The sequence below is a fragment of the Bactrocera tryoni genome, chromosome 2 (assembly GCF_016617805.1).
Source record: "Bactrocera tryoni isolate S06 chromosome 2, CSIRO_BtryS06_freeze2, whole genome shotgun sequence".
Lineage (NCBI taxonomy): Eukaryota > Metazoa > Arthropoda > Insecta > Diptera > Tephritidae > Bactrocera > Bactrocera tryoni.
In genome coordinates this window covers 13,474,153-13,494,942 of record NC_052500.1, presented here as the reverse complement: position 1 = coordinate 13,494,942, position 20,790 = coordinate 13,474,153, and the positions used below count along the sequence as shown (strand labels likewise).

The 20,790-nt window shown below is 36.0% G+C and overlaps 1 protein-coding gene across 5 annotated transcripts in view; it reads right to left on the bottom strand.

Annotated features, from left to right (window-relative positions):
• The window catches only part of LOC120767544 (slowpoke-binding protein), an 81,722-nt gene that overhangs the window by 43,477 nt on the left and 17,455 nt on the right, over positions 1-20,790 (bottom strand). For 4 of the 5 annotated variants that reach the window (XM_040093650.1, XM_040093651.1, XM_040093652.1 and 1 more), the window contains exon 1: positions 2,284-2,356. In XM_040093650.1, coding sequence (XP_039949584.1) covers positions 2,284-2,289 — 6 coding nt within the window. In that variant the 5' untranslated portion in view covers positions 2,290-2,356. Of the gene's footprint in view, positions 1-2,283; positions 2,361-8,719; positions 8,797-20,790 lie in introns of those variants that run through there. The other variant, XM_040093653.1, reaches the window with a different exon arrangement.

Here is a 20,790-nt window from a genome sequence, read left to right as displayed (position 1 = left end):
AAATGCGTTTAAGGATACAAATAATACATAAGTCTGCAAGAAAATAGAGAGCTGGTTTCATATTTTTGTTTCTTTCTAGTGAGATTATTTTTGGTACATTTTCGCTTGTAGGAACCATTAGGAAGGTCTTTCTGAAGCATCCAATATTAGTCTGCCGTGAAATGGAGATCGTTCACCTTGCTCTTCAATCACATCTCCTAAATTTTCTGAAGAAAATGCACTTTAAGATTCATTGGGAAACCTAAAACTTGAACGATTCCCTTGTAGGTCTGTGTTACTGCCTAAAATTTGTTTTTATGAGTTCTTTAAAGGCAATCCTACTCTTTGAAGATCTGTCATAGTTGTGTGAAACTGTGAGTCAGTCATAAGCCGTCGAATATCTGATCTAACGAGGCCAGCGCTTTTTAGGCTAGTGATTTGCTTAGTTCCTTTTATCTTAAATAGACGGCATCTTTCCAGCACTATCACAACAAGAAGACCAGATTTTACTGCCACACCTTGTTCGTCTGATGACGGATAGCCTCACACTGTCATATATATCTAAAATATGGAGGACTGCGAAGGTGATCTTTATACGCAAGGTATAAAGCAAAGAATATTCATTGGAAAAATCCCTTAGGCCAATTAGGTTAACTTCCTTCTTATTACAGAGTATGGATCATGAAATAAGATCGAAGGTGCTGAATATTGCACCCGTGCAAGTGAACGAGCTGGCTAACAGAGTAGGCAGATCAACTAATATTGCTTCGTACCAGTAAACTTCGGAGGGGACGTAATTTTATGCGCCTTCCTTGACATCAAAGGTGCTTTTGACAACTCGTCTCACAAGAGCATAGCCAGGGCACTGGAGAAAAGGAATGTAGCAGCACCGGTGCGCAGATGGATAGAGGCCGTACTGCGTACAAGACTAGTAGAAACTACACCTGGGGATACCAGAATTCGTCTCTTCGGGTTGAGCTGAACATCTAAGGCGACCATCGTCTCGTTTACGGTGGCGGTGGATAATCACGTATGGGATTCAAAAGCATCGCAGGCTTCGGTAGGGTTCCAACTATCGAATCTGCAACGACTTGCCTGCTCCTGCATTACGGGTGCCATGTGCACATGCCCGACCGCAACACTTGAAGTCATGCTTGAGCTCACAGCATTTTATCTAGTTATTGGTCAGGAAGCCAAACACACACTGTTCCAAATGACAGCAGAAGTGTGTCGCAGTGGAGTCGCAAACTCTCTATACCTATGGGAAGTTTTCTGAACATTTTTCAGGCATACGTCTTTTCCATAAGTCGGACGCAACTGTTGCAACGAACATATAACCATAATTTGCGACAGTCAAGCGACACTCAAAGCCGCTTAATTCTATCGAAGTATGAAAACGAAAACCACACTTGGTGTGCCGCTGAAACTTAAAACCACTGAGGGTCATTGTTGTGTTTTTAGTTATTTGATAAGTAGTGGCATATGTATAAGGTTATTTTACAAATTCTCAAGTCGGTCTTTTGAAAATGTTGCTATATATTCCAAATATTTTTATATATTTGCATGAAAACATTCCTTTAGGCGGAAACCAGGCACACAAATATTTCGTCTGTTTTATACTTGTTTACTCCATCACCCTTAAGTCGGTGGCACTATATACTGTATTCTTCTAAAACTGAGTTCATACCTAGCATCACATTCAGTTAGTTACAAGCAATTTTACATATTTTCCTTTCACCACGTTACAATATGGCACATAAATGCGTGCGAGTTTAAAATACTCTCAAGGGCACTCCAAAAATGCGTGCTTAATTTTTTTAGTTTTGGTTTAATTGGCATTTGGATGTATGAGTCTACAGCGATGATTGCAATATTTACACACACACACTCAATTTCCGCATATATTTCTTAAATCACACTTACATATGTATATATACACAATGACTATTTGTCCACTTGTAGCGAAGTATTCATACAAAGTCAAAAGCTCAAAGAGAACATTATAAATGTATATTAAGTTACCAATACAACAAAATAATGATCTAAGTAACTATTATTTCGTTAACTAGCCTATTTACAAATATTAATATTATATAATTATGTAGTTAGTTATATATTAATCAAATGTCATGCGTTTGAGTTATTTTCTCCTAGTATTAAAGAGACATTATTCGCTATTAATTAATTAGCCTGCAACTAAAAGATTACTTGAAATATCTTCCTCAGTAAATACGGTACTTAATACTAAATAGCTATTTTATAAAATTATATTAATACTATGTAAAATAAATTTATTTAACATACCTGCATCGTCGTATCCAATATGATATTACAGCGATACCGGCTATGACAATTGCACCCAAGGCACACCAAAATATGGTCTGTAAAGTAAATAAGAAATTTTTAAAATATACCTTCTATGCACTATTACTTATAAATTGGCGTAAATATTTCCAATCTTACTTGTTCTTATATAAAAAAAAAAGCTTTAATACCCGAACCACAGTTGCCGTGGCGTATGAGTGACTTTTCGCAAGCAACTACTTTTTAACATATTTATTTAATCGTTGGTATTATTTCCCAGTTAACGACATTCAGACCAATCTCAAGCAACACAATGAGCTGGTGTCTCGAACGACATATTACGCATATGTGTTTGTATGTATGGTCGTTTGTATGTGTTTGTTCTTTGTTACGTGTGCAATTGCAACTGGTTATCATGGTTAACTGGGCTTGGCGTTCTGTGAAGGATTATTTTGACATGCGTTTACTTTTTCAGCACTAGGTGGGAATTTTAATTGGCGTAATATTTCCTACTGCATGAAATTCAATAGTGGCAACAGGGTCGCCAATCCTTGAAATTGTTGGGCGAGTTTAAATATGAGTAGCCTTAAACATTGAAGGGTTTAAATTTGTAATAGCATTTTTCAATTAATGAAATGAAATGTGTTACTGTGTTTCTGACAGATTCGCTATAGAAAGATCAGGCTTGAAAGATAGTAAATCTCAAATTTCAGGACACTTTCCATCCAGAAAAGCTAGCGGAATAGCAAATAAAATACCTAAGCTGATTTGTGTCGGGTTCAAGGCGCTTGGTCATATATACAAAGTGACAAAAAGGTCCCAGAAATTGTTAATAAAACGCAAAATATTTGATTATTCGCCTTCAAAGTAATCCCTAACAGATGTAATACACTTACGCCAACGATTTATCCAGTTCTCTAAACATTCATAAACACTTTTTTGGATGGAATTCAGCTCCTTTAGCGAATTTTGCGTTATCTCTTCGGTCGACGTAAAACGTGTTCTACGGAGCGGAAATTTCAGTTTGGGGAAAAGGAGCCAGTTATGGTGAATACGGTAGTTGATCGATGGTATTTATTGTGATACCACGATACCACGAATATCGAAAAAAAACAATGACGTCCTTGATTTTTCAGCGGATTTGGTGTGCCTTTATGGTTTAAGCTCGGCTTTTCTCACCATTAGGATGACTGTTGATTTGTTTGTATATCAAACTCATATATCCATCTTTTATGGACAGTTACGTCGATGCGGTACTTTTGTTGAAAAAATTTCAGCATTATTGGGACGAGTTGAGCAAGAACGTTTTCATACCCAAAATATCCTCCAAAATGATTTAAATGAACTCGCGAGAGAAGTCAAGCTCTCCTGCCATCTCTCTAACACTTGCCCGATGATTTTGAAGCACCACGCTCCTCAATTTTTTAATATTTTCATCAGTTGAAGAAGTCGAAGGACGTCCAGAACGAGGCATGTCTTGAAAGATCTCTCGACCGTCTTTGAAGGCTTTGTACCAGTCTTAGGCTTGTGTTTTTGATAAAACTGAATCCCCGTAAACCTTTTCCAACATTTGCAACTATTTTTCACACAAAAATTGATTAGGTATACAAAATTTGTGATAAATTCTTTGTTCCATATTTTTATCCATTGTAAAAATCGCAACGAACTACTGAGTTGTACCGACTTAAGCAGCTGTTGTAAACAAACTGGTTGACGGATCGCGCTCATATTTGGCATAGTAGCTAAGGACGGTCGTACCAACTTATCAAAATACCATCTTTTGAAATATCATTTACCGGGGAATTTAAATTATTTTTTTATCACAATGTATAAGACATTAATATTGCTCATACGCCATGTCGCTCAAGTGGTTTCTTCTCGGTGTAAGACACCGAAAAATACGAAAAACGAATGATTTCTTTAAAAAAATGTTCTGTTCATTAATTTCGAATTATTCTATATGCTGCATTCTACTTCACTACTGTTGATTGAACTATTAAATCTAATAAAAAACGATGTAGACAGTTTTATTTGAAAGTTCAGTATATTTACATAGGTCCTTTTACCTAAAAAGTATTTCTGAAGAGTCAATGAAATGTATGAAAATTTCGTATAATACAATTAACTAAAATTTCTATTCATAAACCAGATCAGCAGATTATCATAAATAAAAGGTCCAATAAAAAGCTCATTATTTCTGCATTCAACGTGTGCATAGTTAGGTGTAAGCGATTTAGGTCAAAAATACACCATTTTTACCATTAACGTGTTACCATTTGAATGTAATTTTATAACATCACACTCACAGCACACCCGACCTTTAACATTATAATTTTGGCTAATTAACTGTTAACAACATAAGTCACTCAACGCAGCATTAATTTGCGCCTCTGCGATATTACTGGCAACGTTTGTCTGCCAAGAAGGAATGTAATTACACCCCTACTTGATTATCGTCAATTGTGCACGCTAATGACGCCTTAATATCTCGAGCCTACGGCGCATAGAATCATTTAGACAGCCGCCTGCTGTCATTATATAGCAAATTGATGACAATTTAAGCACGAATTATGTGCGCGATTGCATGCAAGAATGCAATTCTTTCAAGCCAAGTGAAAAGTTTTTGGCATGTCACACTCGCAATGAGTTGGCGAAAAATGAAACCACATAACGGGCAAACAACAAATAATTCCAGCAAACAGTAGTTAATGGACAACATTAGGCAGACTTTGCACATTGCACTGTGGCTGACATTTTCGGTTATCTTTTGGCATGCATTCGTTTTTCCTACGTCTCTTAGATTTTGCAGTTGTATTGGCACGCTGCCAAGGCGTACAAAGTGAGTGCTTGGGTGGCTGTATGTGTGTGGAAAAACTGGAATGCGCTCGAATGCAAACCAAAAATGAACTTTCAAGTGACGATTGATTTTTATTGTTTTACAATTGTATGAAAAATTATATTTCTTGGCAGTCAACAAATCAACAGTATCTCGGTGTGGCAACACCATGTATCCGGGCACCGATGAAAACCAAACATGCACTACAAACGCATACATACAAATGTTTGTGTATAGGAAACGAATGTTAACGGTAACATCATCTAAATATTTACATTTGACGTTTAATACATATATACATATGTATGTGTATTTGTAATTTATTTGTGTTTGGCGTCTAATGCAGGCATGAGTTGTTGCGAAAAAGCTTGCTACAGTGTTGCCATTTTAAACGAAAATTAGTTATATGATGTATGTTTTTTGAGTAAAAATTGTCTCTGAATTTTAGAAAGAAACCAGAAAAAACGTAGACTGCAGTTTATCGAAGGTATGAACTAAAAACGCAATCAAAAATACAAAAGAATCCTAACAAGAACTTGATTTTGGTCGGACAGTTTGTATGACAGTTATATGCTACAGTGATTCGATCTAAACTATTTTTTCTGAGATTATGGCATGGACAACAGTTTGTGCCAAATTTCCTGAAGATATGTCGTCAAATGGAAAAGTTTTCCATACAAGGACTTGATTTGGATCGTTCAGTTTATATGGTAACCATATGCTACAGTGATCCGATCTGACCTATTTCTTCTGAGATTATGGCATTTTTTTGGACAACAATTTGTGCCAAATTTCCTGAAGATATCTCGTCAAATGGAGAAGTCTCCCATACAAGCACTTGATTTGGATTGTTCAGTTTGTTTGGCAGCTATATGTTATAGTAGTCCAGTATCTCCGATTCCAACAAATAAACAGCCTCCTGAAAAGACAAAGGCGTGTGCGAAATTTCAGGTCGATATCTCCAAAACTGAGGGACTTGGTCACATATACCATATACACACGGACGAACGGAAAGGCGGCCGGACATGGCTAACTCGACTCAGCCCGTTTCCGGATTATTTATTTATATATTTTGTAAAGTCTCCAACGTTTTCTTCTGTATGTTACAAACATCCTGCTAAACTTAATATACCCTGTTCAGGACATACAAATATTTTTTGCAAAAATATTACTCTTTAGTTTTACTAGAAATTGCTCTGCATGATAAGCTTCGAAAATGTATATGATTCCCTGTTTAAAACATAATTATTCAACATACAGTTTTCACAAATTTGGCATTTGTGTAAACAATTTTTAAAATTCTTTCAAAGTTTTCCGTTTGCCTGCAAAGCGACAACACTGGAATACCGTCGTCAGCTAAATAGCAACTCAACCACATATGAGTATCTACAAGAGCACGCACATAACTGTTGCTACAGGAGTGTATTGTGGTTGCGGCCAATATGTGAGCAAATTTATTTGCCTTCCGCACCTAGTGTGTGCAACGGCGGTAACACTCGCGAGTAAATACGCCGTTATTCAGCGTTGTTCATTTATACTGCGCCCGTGTGTGTGTTTAATGTGCGCGCGTTGCATTTGCATGCAAATTATTTACCCTCACGTATTGTGGCTGTTTATCTGTACATGTTTGCTTTATTTAGTTGTTTGTGTGTTCTCATTCATTAGAAAATTCATTGTGCATGCAAATTCGGTATTACCGAATAAATATAAATTTGAAATTAATTTCGCGCACACACAACAACAAAAGACAATGTAGTATTATTATTTTTTTTTTGATAAAATTCGGCGCGTGAAGCATGAATTTATTTTTATCCTGGCTGATTTTAATAGATATGCGAGAATAAAGTAAATTTTTCGATTTGAAACCGAAAAATTAAATGGTATAATCATATGTATGTATATATGGTATAATTATTTATTCGTAGACTATATCTTATGATCTAAATGATACATCATCATCTCAAAAAAAATCTCAAAATTGTTTATAATTCGCTCCTTTTCCTTCTCGTGACAGGTACATAAACATACAAAAATTATTTAATACAGTTAGCAGCAAAGTTCTCTTTGGCAATTGAGAACTCGCTTATAAATAATGCTTAATTATTCAAGATTTCTTTTCACTTAAAATGAGATGAACATTGATACCGACTTTTACAAAAAAGTTTTGGTGAGCGAAAAACCTCACTTTTTATTGAATGAGTACATTAGAATTGTTGAATTTGGAGTGTGTTTCTCCCTAAGCCATTGTTGAGACGCCTCTACATCCTCAATGTCACTCTTTGGTTTGCTCTAGGGTCAGAAGGAACCATTGTTCCAAAAAACTCCAAATATGATGCCCGCCGTAAATTTACAGCTAATGGGCACAACGCTATAGAGCCTTTATTATCGACTTTTTCGTGCCCGAATTCGAGTATTTTGACTTGGCCATTTTGACGTCAGCGTGGGCAAAGAAGTCATCTTTGGTACAACCGTTCGAAAATTCGGCCTCTATGGCTCCTGAGGCTGATCGACTTCGCAGGGACCCGAAATATGGTTGTCTGTAGTACTAGATTCCAGCACAAGGAAATGCATCAAGCTACTTGGCAGTCTCCAGATCGAAAAGTTCGAAACCAGATTGGTCATATTGCGGTAGATGGACGACATGCCTCCAGTGTCCTTGACATGCGTATGCTCAGAGAACCAAACATCGACTCGGACCATTATCTTGTTGTAGCAAATACGCCACGCTTCTGTACAGCAAAGCCCGCCCGTCAGCAAACACCGGGAAGGTACGACGTCGAGAAGGTGTACGACCTTAGGTTTCATTAGGTTGGTGCTACCCCTCATACAGCCAATAAAGCAATATATTTATTGAAGGAAATTTTTGGTGAGCGCATTATCACAGGTCCACGAGATTATGCGCTCACCAAAAATGGCGGCCTTTAAGGTAATGGTCTTTAGCATCACTGGACAATTTTTGTGGATTTATGTGAAGTCGCTTATGTATGTACGCAGATAAACCCAACACGATTGACGTCGATAAGATATTCGGCGAATTCTTGCTGATGTAGGGCGCTAATTCTGTAAAAAGTATTATATTTGGATATTGGGATTCTCTGCTGGAATTTATACGAGCCAACCACGGCGGTGACTATTTATTATTACATATTTTTATGATAAAACTAAATTTTCTGCACGTTTAGACACGTTTAACCCTTTATTGTGTGAAACTCAGTATGGTGAAAATCACTTTTTTTATAGACAAGATGTGGTTAACAAAGCTTTCGTGTTCAATGAAGATATTTCAATTATTGTTTAAGAAATTCTTCAAAAGGCCAATAAAAGAATCGAAAGTTTTTATTGCCAAAATAATCTTCATGCAGAAGTGACCTCTAACTAGCCTAAATTTAGCTATATTTGTCGATTGGAAATTTAGAAAACTCTGGAGCACTTTATTTACATTTTTTGAAATTTAAATAGATTTAAAAATTTCTGTACAAAAATCTGAAAATTTCGAAAGTGCTGTAGAAATTTTTATATAAACATGTTTTCAGAATTTTTGACTTTGTGTTAATATTTAAAGTTGTTTAAGTGAGTATTTAAACTATAGTTTGTACTTACAATCCAATAGTGTGATTCAGCACGTTCTCTCACATTAACTTTCATTTCACCTTGATCGCCTGTGTCACAGAGTTAATCTAGAAAGACAAAAGTCATTATATTTTTGTTATTTATAATTTATTTTATTGTTGTTTCGTATCAGATTGACGATAAAATAAATTCCCAAGTAGCTCATGTGTATTGCTCTCGGCAATTTTAGTTTTCAAAATTTACATGAAAACGCTGAATGAAGTTGTAAATTAATACAAGCATAATATTAAAGTGAAATAAGGTAACACTTTTCTTTAAAATTTCATACCATAAATTTAAAAAGTCTTAATAACATTTATGTGTATATTAAATTTGATTTAAATTTTTATTTATAAGCCATTTTCGCCATAATTCTTATTTACGTTAAAATGCTTTTAAAGCACCTATAAAGACAGAGCTGCTTTCACACCCACACAAAGCACAATATTTGGAGGCGTAGCGCCAACGGCAGTCACCAGCAGACGCCCACATGCCTTGCAATGTGACTCAATTTAAGAGAATTGTTTGTAATTGCGGCCCAGTGCGTTGCTATCATTTGTCACCCCAACTTGTTGGCACACGCACACGCACTGCTTGATTTCCACTGTGGCGGCAGCAGCCCGTGGGATTATTGGGAATCGAAATGGCAGCAAACTTTTGACATTTTCGCAAAGCCTACACAAAACGCCATTCCGCCATTCGGTGATGCCTGTCAAAATGTTATGATTACTTTTAAGTAATAAATATGTCTGCGGCGAAGGCGTTAGTGCTGTTTATCGTTGAAGTTTAGGCGTATTTACGTTATTTGCAGCATTCAACGTGGCATTTTTGAGCGTTGAGATTCTTGGCAAATTTGCGCGAATTATTTGCGGTTTATCAAAGTCACCAGTAAAATGGTGTTAAAGCAATAACTTGGAGATAATTGAGTCTAAGACGCGCGTTGGAGTAATTTTTTTGTGGAAAGTTGTTTGCTGTTTTGTCGTTTGCACGGCGTTGTGCTGGCGCAAATCTGTGTTATAATGGAATATACTAATAAAGTATGTAAAATATTTTTATTTTATTAGATGAAAAGTTGACAGTAATATATTTTATTAAGTAATGTATTTTAAAAGCGTGAAATGTGCATATTTATCATGCCTTGAGACTTTTAACGTTAGAAATACTTGCTGATATTGTTGTTTATATTACAAAATAAACAATATAGCTTTCTTATTGTAAGCTTTAAGAGGCTACAATTCTCCATTAGATCTATAATTTCCACAAACAACTCACAGAGCCAACAGTTAAATGTGTTTTGCTCATCATCTTGCATAATATCGACAGCAGTAAAGGTTCTTTACAATACAATTCACATTCAATGGACAATGCCGCCCATGGCGTATGAGCAACTTTTTAGCATCTATAACACAAATGTTATTTTCTTCTTATTTAAACTTTTTTTATCTCAACACAAACAATAAAAATAAAAATTAAGTGATGCGAAGGTCAAATGTATGCACATAAATCCAAATAAAAAATCGAAATGTAAAAAATTTCTTTCAAAATGACGAGCTTTAATGTGTTTACAGATGTGAATATGTTTGAAAATCTATGTACCATGTATTTATGTGTGCACATATGAGTTTCTAATGTAGCCGCTTCACAGCTTAACGTAATCGTATTAGCATTACCAAAGCTCACAGTGGATTTTCTTTTGAATTTTTCTATTTGTGTTTGTCAGTATACATATACCTGTTACTCAAATGTGGCAATAAAGTCTTCGTGTATGTACATATGTATGTACATATGTATGTTTGTATGTAAGCATGTCTTCTTCTACAGTAATATTGTTGTGTTTGCTGTTATTAGCAGTCGTAATATTATTATTGCATTGGACGACACCAAAACCTTAGACACTTCGGTGGCGCTTCTATTTCAAGTCACAGACAGTTTTGCGTTTGCCGCCAACTGAATTTTTTTGCTGTGATTTTGACGAGAAAGAAAGCTGTCTTAAGCTGGCGTATAAGAAGAATTGGTGTGAAATTTATACGTTATCGCAAATTCTTTTAATTTGTTAGATGACTCGTGACAAATTGAAGTTCTAGCGGCTTTTACTACATTTGTGTGCACAGATGAGGGAAAAAGTTGCGATGGAATAAATGTTGTGGAATTTGGTAGAGGTATTTTTAAACTTTTTACTTGGAAATAGTACTTAAATGTTGAAAAATAATATACTAGTTTGTCACCATGGACATGAAGAGGAAAGTTCAGAGAATATATAAAGTTTATATTGGGTAGTCGAAAAAGTCTTTACGTATTTCTAATCAAACTTCAATTTTTTCTATATTTATACTAATAAATAAATAAGCAAATATATACTATTTTGTCGACCACTTTTTGCCATTTTTCCGTTAGAGACATTATTCCATCAGTGTAAAGTTTTAATCAGTGTAGATCGAAATTTTCAGAACGGAAGCGAGCGAACCATTGTGTTCCACACAAACTTTCCTGGTTTATACATCTGAGTTGGTTTAGCGATGTTTGTAGGTCCAGCCGCCTGTATATATGTGAATTAAGCCCTCAACCGTCATTTTCTTACCAAAAAGCTGGTCATTTGTCGGAAGGGTTCACTATATCATATAGCTGCCATACAAACTCAACGATCAGAATAAAGTGCTTGTATAGAAAACTTTTTAATTCTACCAGATATTTTGTTGAAATTTGGAATGGGTTATTGCTTAAGGCAGTGCAGTAATCTGTCAAGAAATTGCTCAGATCGTGTCATTATAGCATATAGCTGTCATACAAACTGAACGCTGAAAGTTCTTATATTATAGTTTCGGTGCTAGTGAAGTTAACATTTTTTCTTGTTTAGTGTTAAATTTCTTAAACTTTACTTTTCTATTATTTTAATGTCGTTATGCACCTCCAAAAATCGCAATTTAATTTTGGTGGCAACTTTTGTGAAATTTTCATGTTTTCAGTGCTGCCTGAGGATGTGCACTCAAATAAAAAGCACTTCACAAGCAGTTTCGCAACTTCACATTTAAATACAAAACAATCATAAATAAATGAAAACTCCAACAACAATGCAGAATATAAGTACGGAGTTGACTAGCGGCAAGATGGTCGCAGAAAAGTGTGCCAAAGGAAGATGAACAATTTTAATTGCAAAGCAAAAGTTCAAAAAAAAAACAAAAGTAAAACGAACTTTACTATATTTAGGAAATATGTGTACTTAAGCAGCACCTCTACTATCCAACATGGTATATTCGCATTTCAACCGCTACTACACAATTCATATTTTGCATGAAATGGAAATGTTAAGTAAAAACTTAAAAATCTCTTTCTAAATTAAAACTCATTTCTCATTAAATTTAACTTCCGCCAAATACTTCAAGTGCTTAAAGTATCTGAAAATAGCGGAAAGCTCAAAGCATTAAAGAAATGAGCACAAAGTCAAATATGCGCCAAATACCAGCACACTTTGCGTTCACTTACATACTTATGTACTTAAATACTTATTTGTCTAACTTTCGATATGCTTTTAAGAAAGTTGAACATCTGCGCGACGAAAAAAATGGTATCTCTCAAAGTAAGTCCGTGGGTGCGCATATAGAAGACAAGAAGGCAATGAACACAGCTGCTATGACGGCGTTTGGTAATTTTCTTGGCAACACGGTTAAGTATACGCCCGGGTTAATTGTTGGCGCAATAAATCGAAATGCACTCAAGTTGTGGAGAAACTTTCAGTGTATAAAGCCAAAAAAGTGCAATATGCAAAACTTAATAGTTATTAAAAACGCACATACAAACACGAAGATATTTTAGGGTGAAAGTTTTTGTGTAATTTGATGTCGCGGAGTGCAAGTAGGAGCTAAAATTAACTTTGAGTTTTCACTTTCGATGGGAAAAAATAAACATTCAAAAATATGTGTTGGCAATGTACTGGTTGTAGTAAATAATTTCAGTCTCCTAGCAAACTGAAACAAAAAAATATTAATTTCGAATAATGTCGCAATGTTTGTTTTTGATGAAAGTTAGAAAAAATTTTTCACGAAATGGTGATTGCCAAAAAAAAAATATTCCGCCAATTGTTTTGACCATTTTGAATTTTTTAAAAATAGTAAAAAATCAAATTTGGGGATATAGTTAGTTCCAGATATAGAGAAATTTATAAAAATAAGTCTCTAAAAATTTCAGATAAATCGGTATAAGAGAACTCTAAAAGTCGAGGGTATCGTTTAGAAAAAGACAGCTTAAGGACCAACGCTTTTAAAGCTTCCATAAATGGCCGAACCAGTTCGGATGCCGAGTCAGAAAAATACCTACTTGTGTAACTTTGAAAATAATTTGATTAACAAAATATGTAGAGCTCCGAACATAAATAATAACTCTCAAAAACATTTAATTTTTATCTTCCTTTTTGACAGTTACTACTAGCAGTGACCTTAACCAAGCCACGCTACAGTGTAATGTTATGCTGTTGGTAACATTGCAGTAAATTTGCTGCAAATTATGTTCTGTTCCGTGTAGAGGTCATTTAATTCAGCACAACATTAGCAATTTTCGTAAAGCATTTGCACCTGAAGTGTTCAAACATAACTGCTTACATCCCCTACAACCATAAATTAAAATGTAACTACCATTTATATTTTCCACTTAGAGCATTTTGCACATTATTTACATCCATACGAACAGAAATAAGAATTTATACGTAATGCAATAACATAACTTTAGGACTTGTACTTAAAGGTTAAATATTAAACGTTTCTGCACTTTATTGTTATTTAACACCCATAATTTGCTGCTAGTTGGGTGGAAAGTTCAGGGCTTGTTGCAAGTGAAGTGCGCTTACTCCTTGACAGTGTGCGAATAATGTCATAACATCACATGAGCAAGTTATATATAGAACCCCGCATTATTTCTAGGAAAACTCAGCATATTTGGATTATTCAACTGTCGTTTGATATGACCTCTTAATAACAAGCGACCAGTGAGGCTCTAAGCTAATTTTGGTGAATATTTTCAACTGAAAAGGTATTTTAGGAAGCAGTTTTGCGTTAGGGTTCGGAATTTTTTTTGCTGATTGCGAAATGAAAAACTGAGCATATACTTAAAACAGCCAAAAATTTGGTGGGAGACAAGAAGATCCTGAGGTGCTAAATTAATTACACTAAAGTGTCTTGAAGGGCCTTACAACTTCATAGCTGTAGGTAGTCGACCAGCAATTCCTGATTTGGTCTGAGGTCTAACAGCTCAGTAGTGAACCACAAGATGCCAACGTAGCTTCTTCCCGTTCCAATTCCGCAATTCTTGAAACTAAATTATCTGTCCTAGTAAGCTCATTAGCCTCAAAGTTACCTGCAATACTGCTGTGTCCAGGCACCCAAATCACTCTAATCATAAATAAGTCAATGCTGGAGATAAGGAGTCTAGACATTCTTTAACTACTTTTGAGCGTACAGTCAGCGAACTGAAGTTTAATATCGCTGCCCTACTATTGGAGTGGATGGTCACCACGTTGAAGTAGGATGAGCTCCAGCGAGTCCTTCCTCTTCAAGGCCTCTCTCGAAGGTATGTGAGCAGAGAAGCGACTGCTGCGACTAGGTTCGGCGGTTTGAAAATCTATGTATTTTGGAATGAAATCAAAGTGTGTGAGGATTCCCGAGTACAAAGGCTGGTAGTTATCTAAGTACCCAGTTTCTCTGAGTGCGAGGGCACTTTGTGGCTATGTCCACCGGGCCATATGCAGCAAGATATTCAATACCATAGTTGGTGTGGTTCGTATTGCGTCACAAATGCTGACGAGAACAGCCCGTTAAACTCTCAAAAATTTGTGTGAGAAGTTTTTCTGTAAAAATTTTTTGTTCAAGCGTCTTCCACCATCTAGAATTACGTGGAATAGGTTTAATTATGGTTTCATAGAGCCAAAAAACTATCTTTGATGGGGGGCCCCACCCTTTCCCAATGACTCTCCTGCAGCAGTAAAGGGCAACTAACCGCCCTTTTTCTTTCCTCGATGTTGGGTTTTCACAAGAGCTTCTCTAGGATAAGTCCTACATCCTTAATTCTGTCAGTACGCTGAAGACGCATACCCTCTGTTGATGGTAGATACGGCTCCGCTATTTTGTGCATCTTAGTATATATTCGGTATTGCTAGGGTTTTTGAAGAGATCGTTTTCAGCAGCCAAGTTGCTTTGAGCTAACTCGCCCACGGTATTCAGAAAATTTCTCGCAACCATGAGAACTACTTCTTCAAACCAGGATCATTGAAAACCATGATCCAGTGAAGTAGGCAGAGAACCCCCTTGTAACCAGGCGATGAGAGAATATGTTTTATCTATTTATAATAAACACATATTTTCCTTTGTAGCTTTATTTTAAAAGCTGCGCCAGGTTTCACTCTTACTCATAGAGCCTTCAGCTAAGCAGTTATGTACATAACTACATAAACATATATTTGAATGTATATTTTGATAGCGTTACCTCGTCTAACCATGGACGCACTCTGCACACAGGCTTAACTATATTGAACGAGTGAAATCCAATCAATAAAATTGATTGCTTGAAACGAAATGAAACAAACGAGCGGAAGGGGATAGCCGCAGTAAAAATAAAAGCGAAAATTTCATAGAGGCGTGGAAATTGTGTCACAGGTGCATAAAATCAGAGGGAGAAGTTAAGCCTTTACCACTTGTTGTCACCCACACCCCCTCTTCTACATTTCAGCTCTTTGTGCGGCGCTATGAAATTCCCCAGACGAATGTCGCAACGTTGCAGAAATTTTGCAAAATCATTTGCCGTTCAACTGGTGGGATTCGTTACAAATGCAACGTGCTCTATATTGTCGCCATCTGTGTTGCTGTGGCTGTGTTAGTGGAAAGTTGTTCGCTTATGTACACACACACTATAAGCTGATATGTATACATGCTAAATATAGGCGGGTTGGCAAGTGAGTCGATTGCACTAAGTCGAACGAGTTAATGAGTAGGGGCAATAAGGTTATATTTTTAATTGGACTAAAGCTGGCTGATGGTGGTTAACAAGAGACAGGTGATTGTATTTCCATTGGAGGTGCAGCTGCAGAGCTTATTGATTCTTAGCTGATTATTATAGTGATTTCTTTATACTCTGTTGTTGTGGTGTAAGGAAGACGGCATAAAAGTGGAGCAAAAGTGGAATTAATAACATAGAAAGGAAAGGATATAAAGTATGTGCTATAAAAATATAATTTTGTGTTAAGGATTTGTTGCTGCGCACGGGTTTCTCTTTATTATCCATATTTATTACGACCAATTGTTGACGTTTATTGAGAGATTAGATTGTAAGATGGTCATTGAGACACTTTAATTAAGATTTAATTTTAAGATTAATATGCAAGGATTACGATTTTTCTTTAGTGTGGCTTCACCCCAGTTATAATAACTTTGAAGGCGCATTTCTTATAGCATAAAATGGTATAAAATTAACATTATGTTGGTTTTGATCGATCAGTTCAGTCAGTGGCAGCTTTATGCTATAGAGATTCGATGTCAGAGTTTTCGACAAATAAGCGTAATTGGAGAGAAAATGGTGTGTGGACTAGTTCGCGTATATAAATACATACGGATCGACGGTCGTGACTGCTAAATCTCCGTCGGGCAATGTAATCGATGGCATGTGCTCAAACGTAAACAGCTATCTCTCCGACCTTTCTCGTTTCCTCGTTGCACGGAACTTAACGCTCTTCCCCACTAAATCCACAGCGACCATTTTCACAAACTGGACGAAGGAGCACACTTTTGACTTTAATATTTCAGTTTATGTGGTAAAATTCTGGCTGTAGATAGCCCTAAGTGTATAAGGTGTGACTTTTGACCGCCTATGCTCCTTCACTCTTCACACGATAGCGATTATTGCCAAAATACAGAGCCGCCGCAAAATCCTCGCTAGCCGGCAACATACGTGGAAAAGACAAAGAAACATTGTTGGCTAACATTCCAGGAAATCGGCCGGCCAACCTTTAACTACGCCGCAACAATATGGTCGCCTGGATGCAGTGAAACGCAGACGAGGAAGCCGCAATCATGTCAAAACACTGTACTTCGGACTACGGCAGAATGGCTCTTGCTGTCTGCCATCGAACACCTGCATAGTGAGGCCCATATGCTCCCAGCTAAGGAGCATAATGAAGTTCCCTCCAAGCACTTCTGTGGTGATTTCATAGAAATCATCCCTGCAGTCACCTTCTTGGAGCGGAATGGCCTAGGAGCATCAAGCGGTCATTCCTCGACGATATTAAACCATACGCCAATCAGACTTTGGACACAACTAACTTCCGACAAGCACTAACCGCCACTCACAGTGGACTCATTAATACCTTCACCGACTCCCTCTCAGTACTTGGAGTTAAGCTACCACCCATTGCAGACGAAGAGCTCGAGTTGCCGGGAGAAACGAGAGTGATCCTTGCGTATCCTCGTTGTGGATACTGTAGCAGGTTAAACCCCTACTTATCCAGAATAGATTCTGACATATCAAACAAATGTCCAGCGTGCAATGAGTCTCAGCTTACACTAGCCACTTCTTTGCATGCCCTACCAACCCTACTCATCTCACACCATTCTTGCTTTGGTCCGACCCCGTCGAAAGAGCACGTTACCTGGGCCTACCGTTGGATGACGTCGATGACATCTTATCTAATCCCTATCATCCTAAAGGGGATTACGTACTCGTTACAATAACAACCAACTCCAGTCAGCTAGTCACGCTGATTAATTATATACCATACAAAGTCTGCAAAGATTCCTTCTGGGTGTCACATACATACTACATGGAAAACTTAATATAGTCTGTATATAATTATAAACTCTTTTTATGACCGAGTTTTTAAATTTTACTTCATTTGAATTACATTTTCAGACAGAGCAGCGTTTCTGCATGCAAATTAATTTTGTGGGAATTCTGAGAACTGCCAAGTATTTATATAACTACGCAAGTACAATTAGCGCTTAATAATAAATAAACAGTAATTATTTATAAAAGAGGTCATTAAGTACGGGCGCCAATAAAAACGGTATTTAGAGAGTAAAATGACAACATAAGAAAGTGGTGAAATGTAAGCAATTAATTCTCATTGTGTTAGGGAGACAAATCTCATTTCATTTAAGTACAAAAATAATTTAATTAATTACTGAAATGCCATGTAATGCAACAGAAATTTTTTAAAATTATTTTTGGTCTATTAAAATGTTTTGTTTTTATTTTTCTGTAATGACTGATATTTGTGAGTTTTGCTGCAATCTTTTTAAAAATGAATTGAATGAGGTTTGAATATTGATGCTCAATATTCTGTTTTGTCGTTTTCTTTCATTTTTAGAAGAGAAAAACCAAATTCAATCACGTTTTAACATTTTCATATCCCAAAATCTCAAATAAATATTGCATGATACAAGTATTTCCATTTAGTTTCAATAAATTCTTGTGATTTGGGTGTACAAAGTTTTCGCAGATTAATTTACATAAGTTTTATAGTTTGAGCGCACAAATGCATGGAAGTTTAGACCAATAAAGTTTTGGTCTATTTTACAGATAGAGATATGCATACATATCGCCTCCTAAAATGCAAACTATCGTAATATCACTTTTCATAGTTGTGCAGGCATAGGAAAAACGATAAAACAGAAACCACTCATATTCAAACGAAATTTGAGTTTTGGTTATAAAATGATTATATATTGGTTATATATCAGTTATAATTGAAAGCAGAAGCCTAAAATTTTTTCTATAGATATGTGTAATATGATTTAGAATGAAAAACAATATAATTTAAACCAGTTTATGTACACATATATATAATACGATTTAGAAGGAAAAACGATATAATAGAAACGACTGCCAATGAAAGAAAATTGAGCTTTGGTTATAAAATGGTTATATATTGGTTGTAACTGATAGCGAACCCCTAAAATTTTATGTAAACATGTAATTTGATTTATAAGGATAAATGATATAATAGAAACTACTCATATTGAAAGAATATTTGAGTTTTGGTTATAAAATGGTTATTTTAATGGTTATATAACGGTTACCTATTGGTTATAACTGATAGTGAAAGCCCAAAATTTTATATATACAAACATATTTACATTTATGTAATATGATGTAGTGAATCGTAAGCAATAAAAAATTCAATTTCGAGTTTTTTTGTTGATACGTTGTTATGCATTTTCGGTGACAATATATGGAAAGAACTCTTGAAACTTTAAGCAATGTGACGGTATGCTAGTGTGATTTTCGGAGTATATACCACATATTATATATGTGTACCATGCATATATAAATAGAAGATTTTGCATATTTTGTCCATTATATTTGGTTGTTAATATTTCAAACGCCTGTGCTTGACACCTAATCGTTGATAAGTACTCTTATAAGAGTATGTTTGTATAAAGCCATATATAGTAGCAGAATTATAGAATTAAAGTAATATTTTTACAAGCTGGTATTAAAAGCGTTTTAAAAATTTCTTTTATATTTGCGTATGACAGCACTGCTCAAATAATTTTTTTGTGAGCAAAATTCGTTTAGTATCGATGATTGATTAAGCAACTTTTTATAAAAATTCTTTGGCGTATTTTTCGCTCTTCACATATGCAGTTTTTTCTTGTAAAAAAACTAAATGGCTTTTATAAATTGGCTTCACTAACAGTACACTGCGATTGCTGCCATTTTTGCGATTTTACAAGTTCTCGCCACTATTTGTCTTCATCAAAGCGACAAAATGCGTTTGGGCTTTGTATTTGTTTGTGTACTAGTGGTTGGTTTAATTGATTAATGAAAACACAGAAATTCAATAAAACTGTCAATTTCCGCAAAGCTATTGAACAAACATACACATTGGCAATTCACTTACATTCTGTTTTTTTTTTTTGTGCAGTTGACGCGGCTAAATCAATATCGTAAACTGCTAAGTGACCAGTATTATGCACACAGAGGACATTAATGACGTTTTTCCCCACTGTTCGCCGTAGTGCTCACCGCAGTAACAGTCATACACCGCCTACAATACAAAAATAAAGAAAACGCCCACAATTTATACACAAACCAGCTGAGCTGACGCTTAAAAGGCTCCCGTTTAGACCATTTCCTGCCACAAAGCTAAGCTAACTGGATTTTCCAAATCAACTTAGAAAGGCAAAAAGTGGGCGGAAAAGCGCAAAAATCCTTTTCCTTTTTCCCTTTTCTTACGTTTTTGCTGGTGCTTGTATTTATTCGTTTTGTTTGTTTGTTATTTGCCGCACACGTTTGTCAAGCCGCACCTGCTTTCGAAATTATGCCGAGTGTCATTTGAAGCCAAGCAGTGTTTGCTTATTTATTCGCTTCTATGTGTGTGTTCTGTGTATTGGTAGTGAAATTAATTTCAGTATTGGCCAATTCCAACTCAAGTCTCATAGTATTTTTGTTGATGTCGTAGTTCTTTGAGCTGCGTGACGTGAATGGCATATTGACTACTACTGGACTACTACCACTGCGCTCGTTTCAGGGGTCTGATGTGTGACGTCAATCATTGCCGGTTTTGGCAGACAAAGCAAGTCAACCAAAGTACTGACGTATTGACAGCGCAACCTGTAAATGACAAATCGAAGCTTGACTGGAAATAGACGGCTCTTGGTATTGTTTACTTTGTAATGAATAGACTATAAGAAATATAAGAGATATAAATAGCGTGCTATAAAATGCTTCAGTACTTGAGAAATGTGAAGATAGCCTCAGACCCAAAGTGTTGTCACAGATGTGTCGAAGCTAATATCAAAGGTTGGAGGAAGAGTTTTTTTGTAACAAGCTCTCCATGAACCTTAGCTTTAGACTACAAGACTACTATAATGTTTTTCAGACAGAAGTGGCTGAGGAGTGACTGCTATCAAGTTGCCGATATATGTAGGTACTGCAAGGAAGTGCATCTCTTTCAGAGCGGTGTGCATTTTCTCCGAGAGCAGAGTGGCAATGGCGCTGGAGAAAAACATTATGCGTGTCATTCGCCAATAACCAGTCGAAATGCTCTAACGAGTTATCGAAAATTGGACTCAGAATGGTCCATC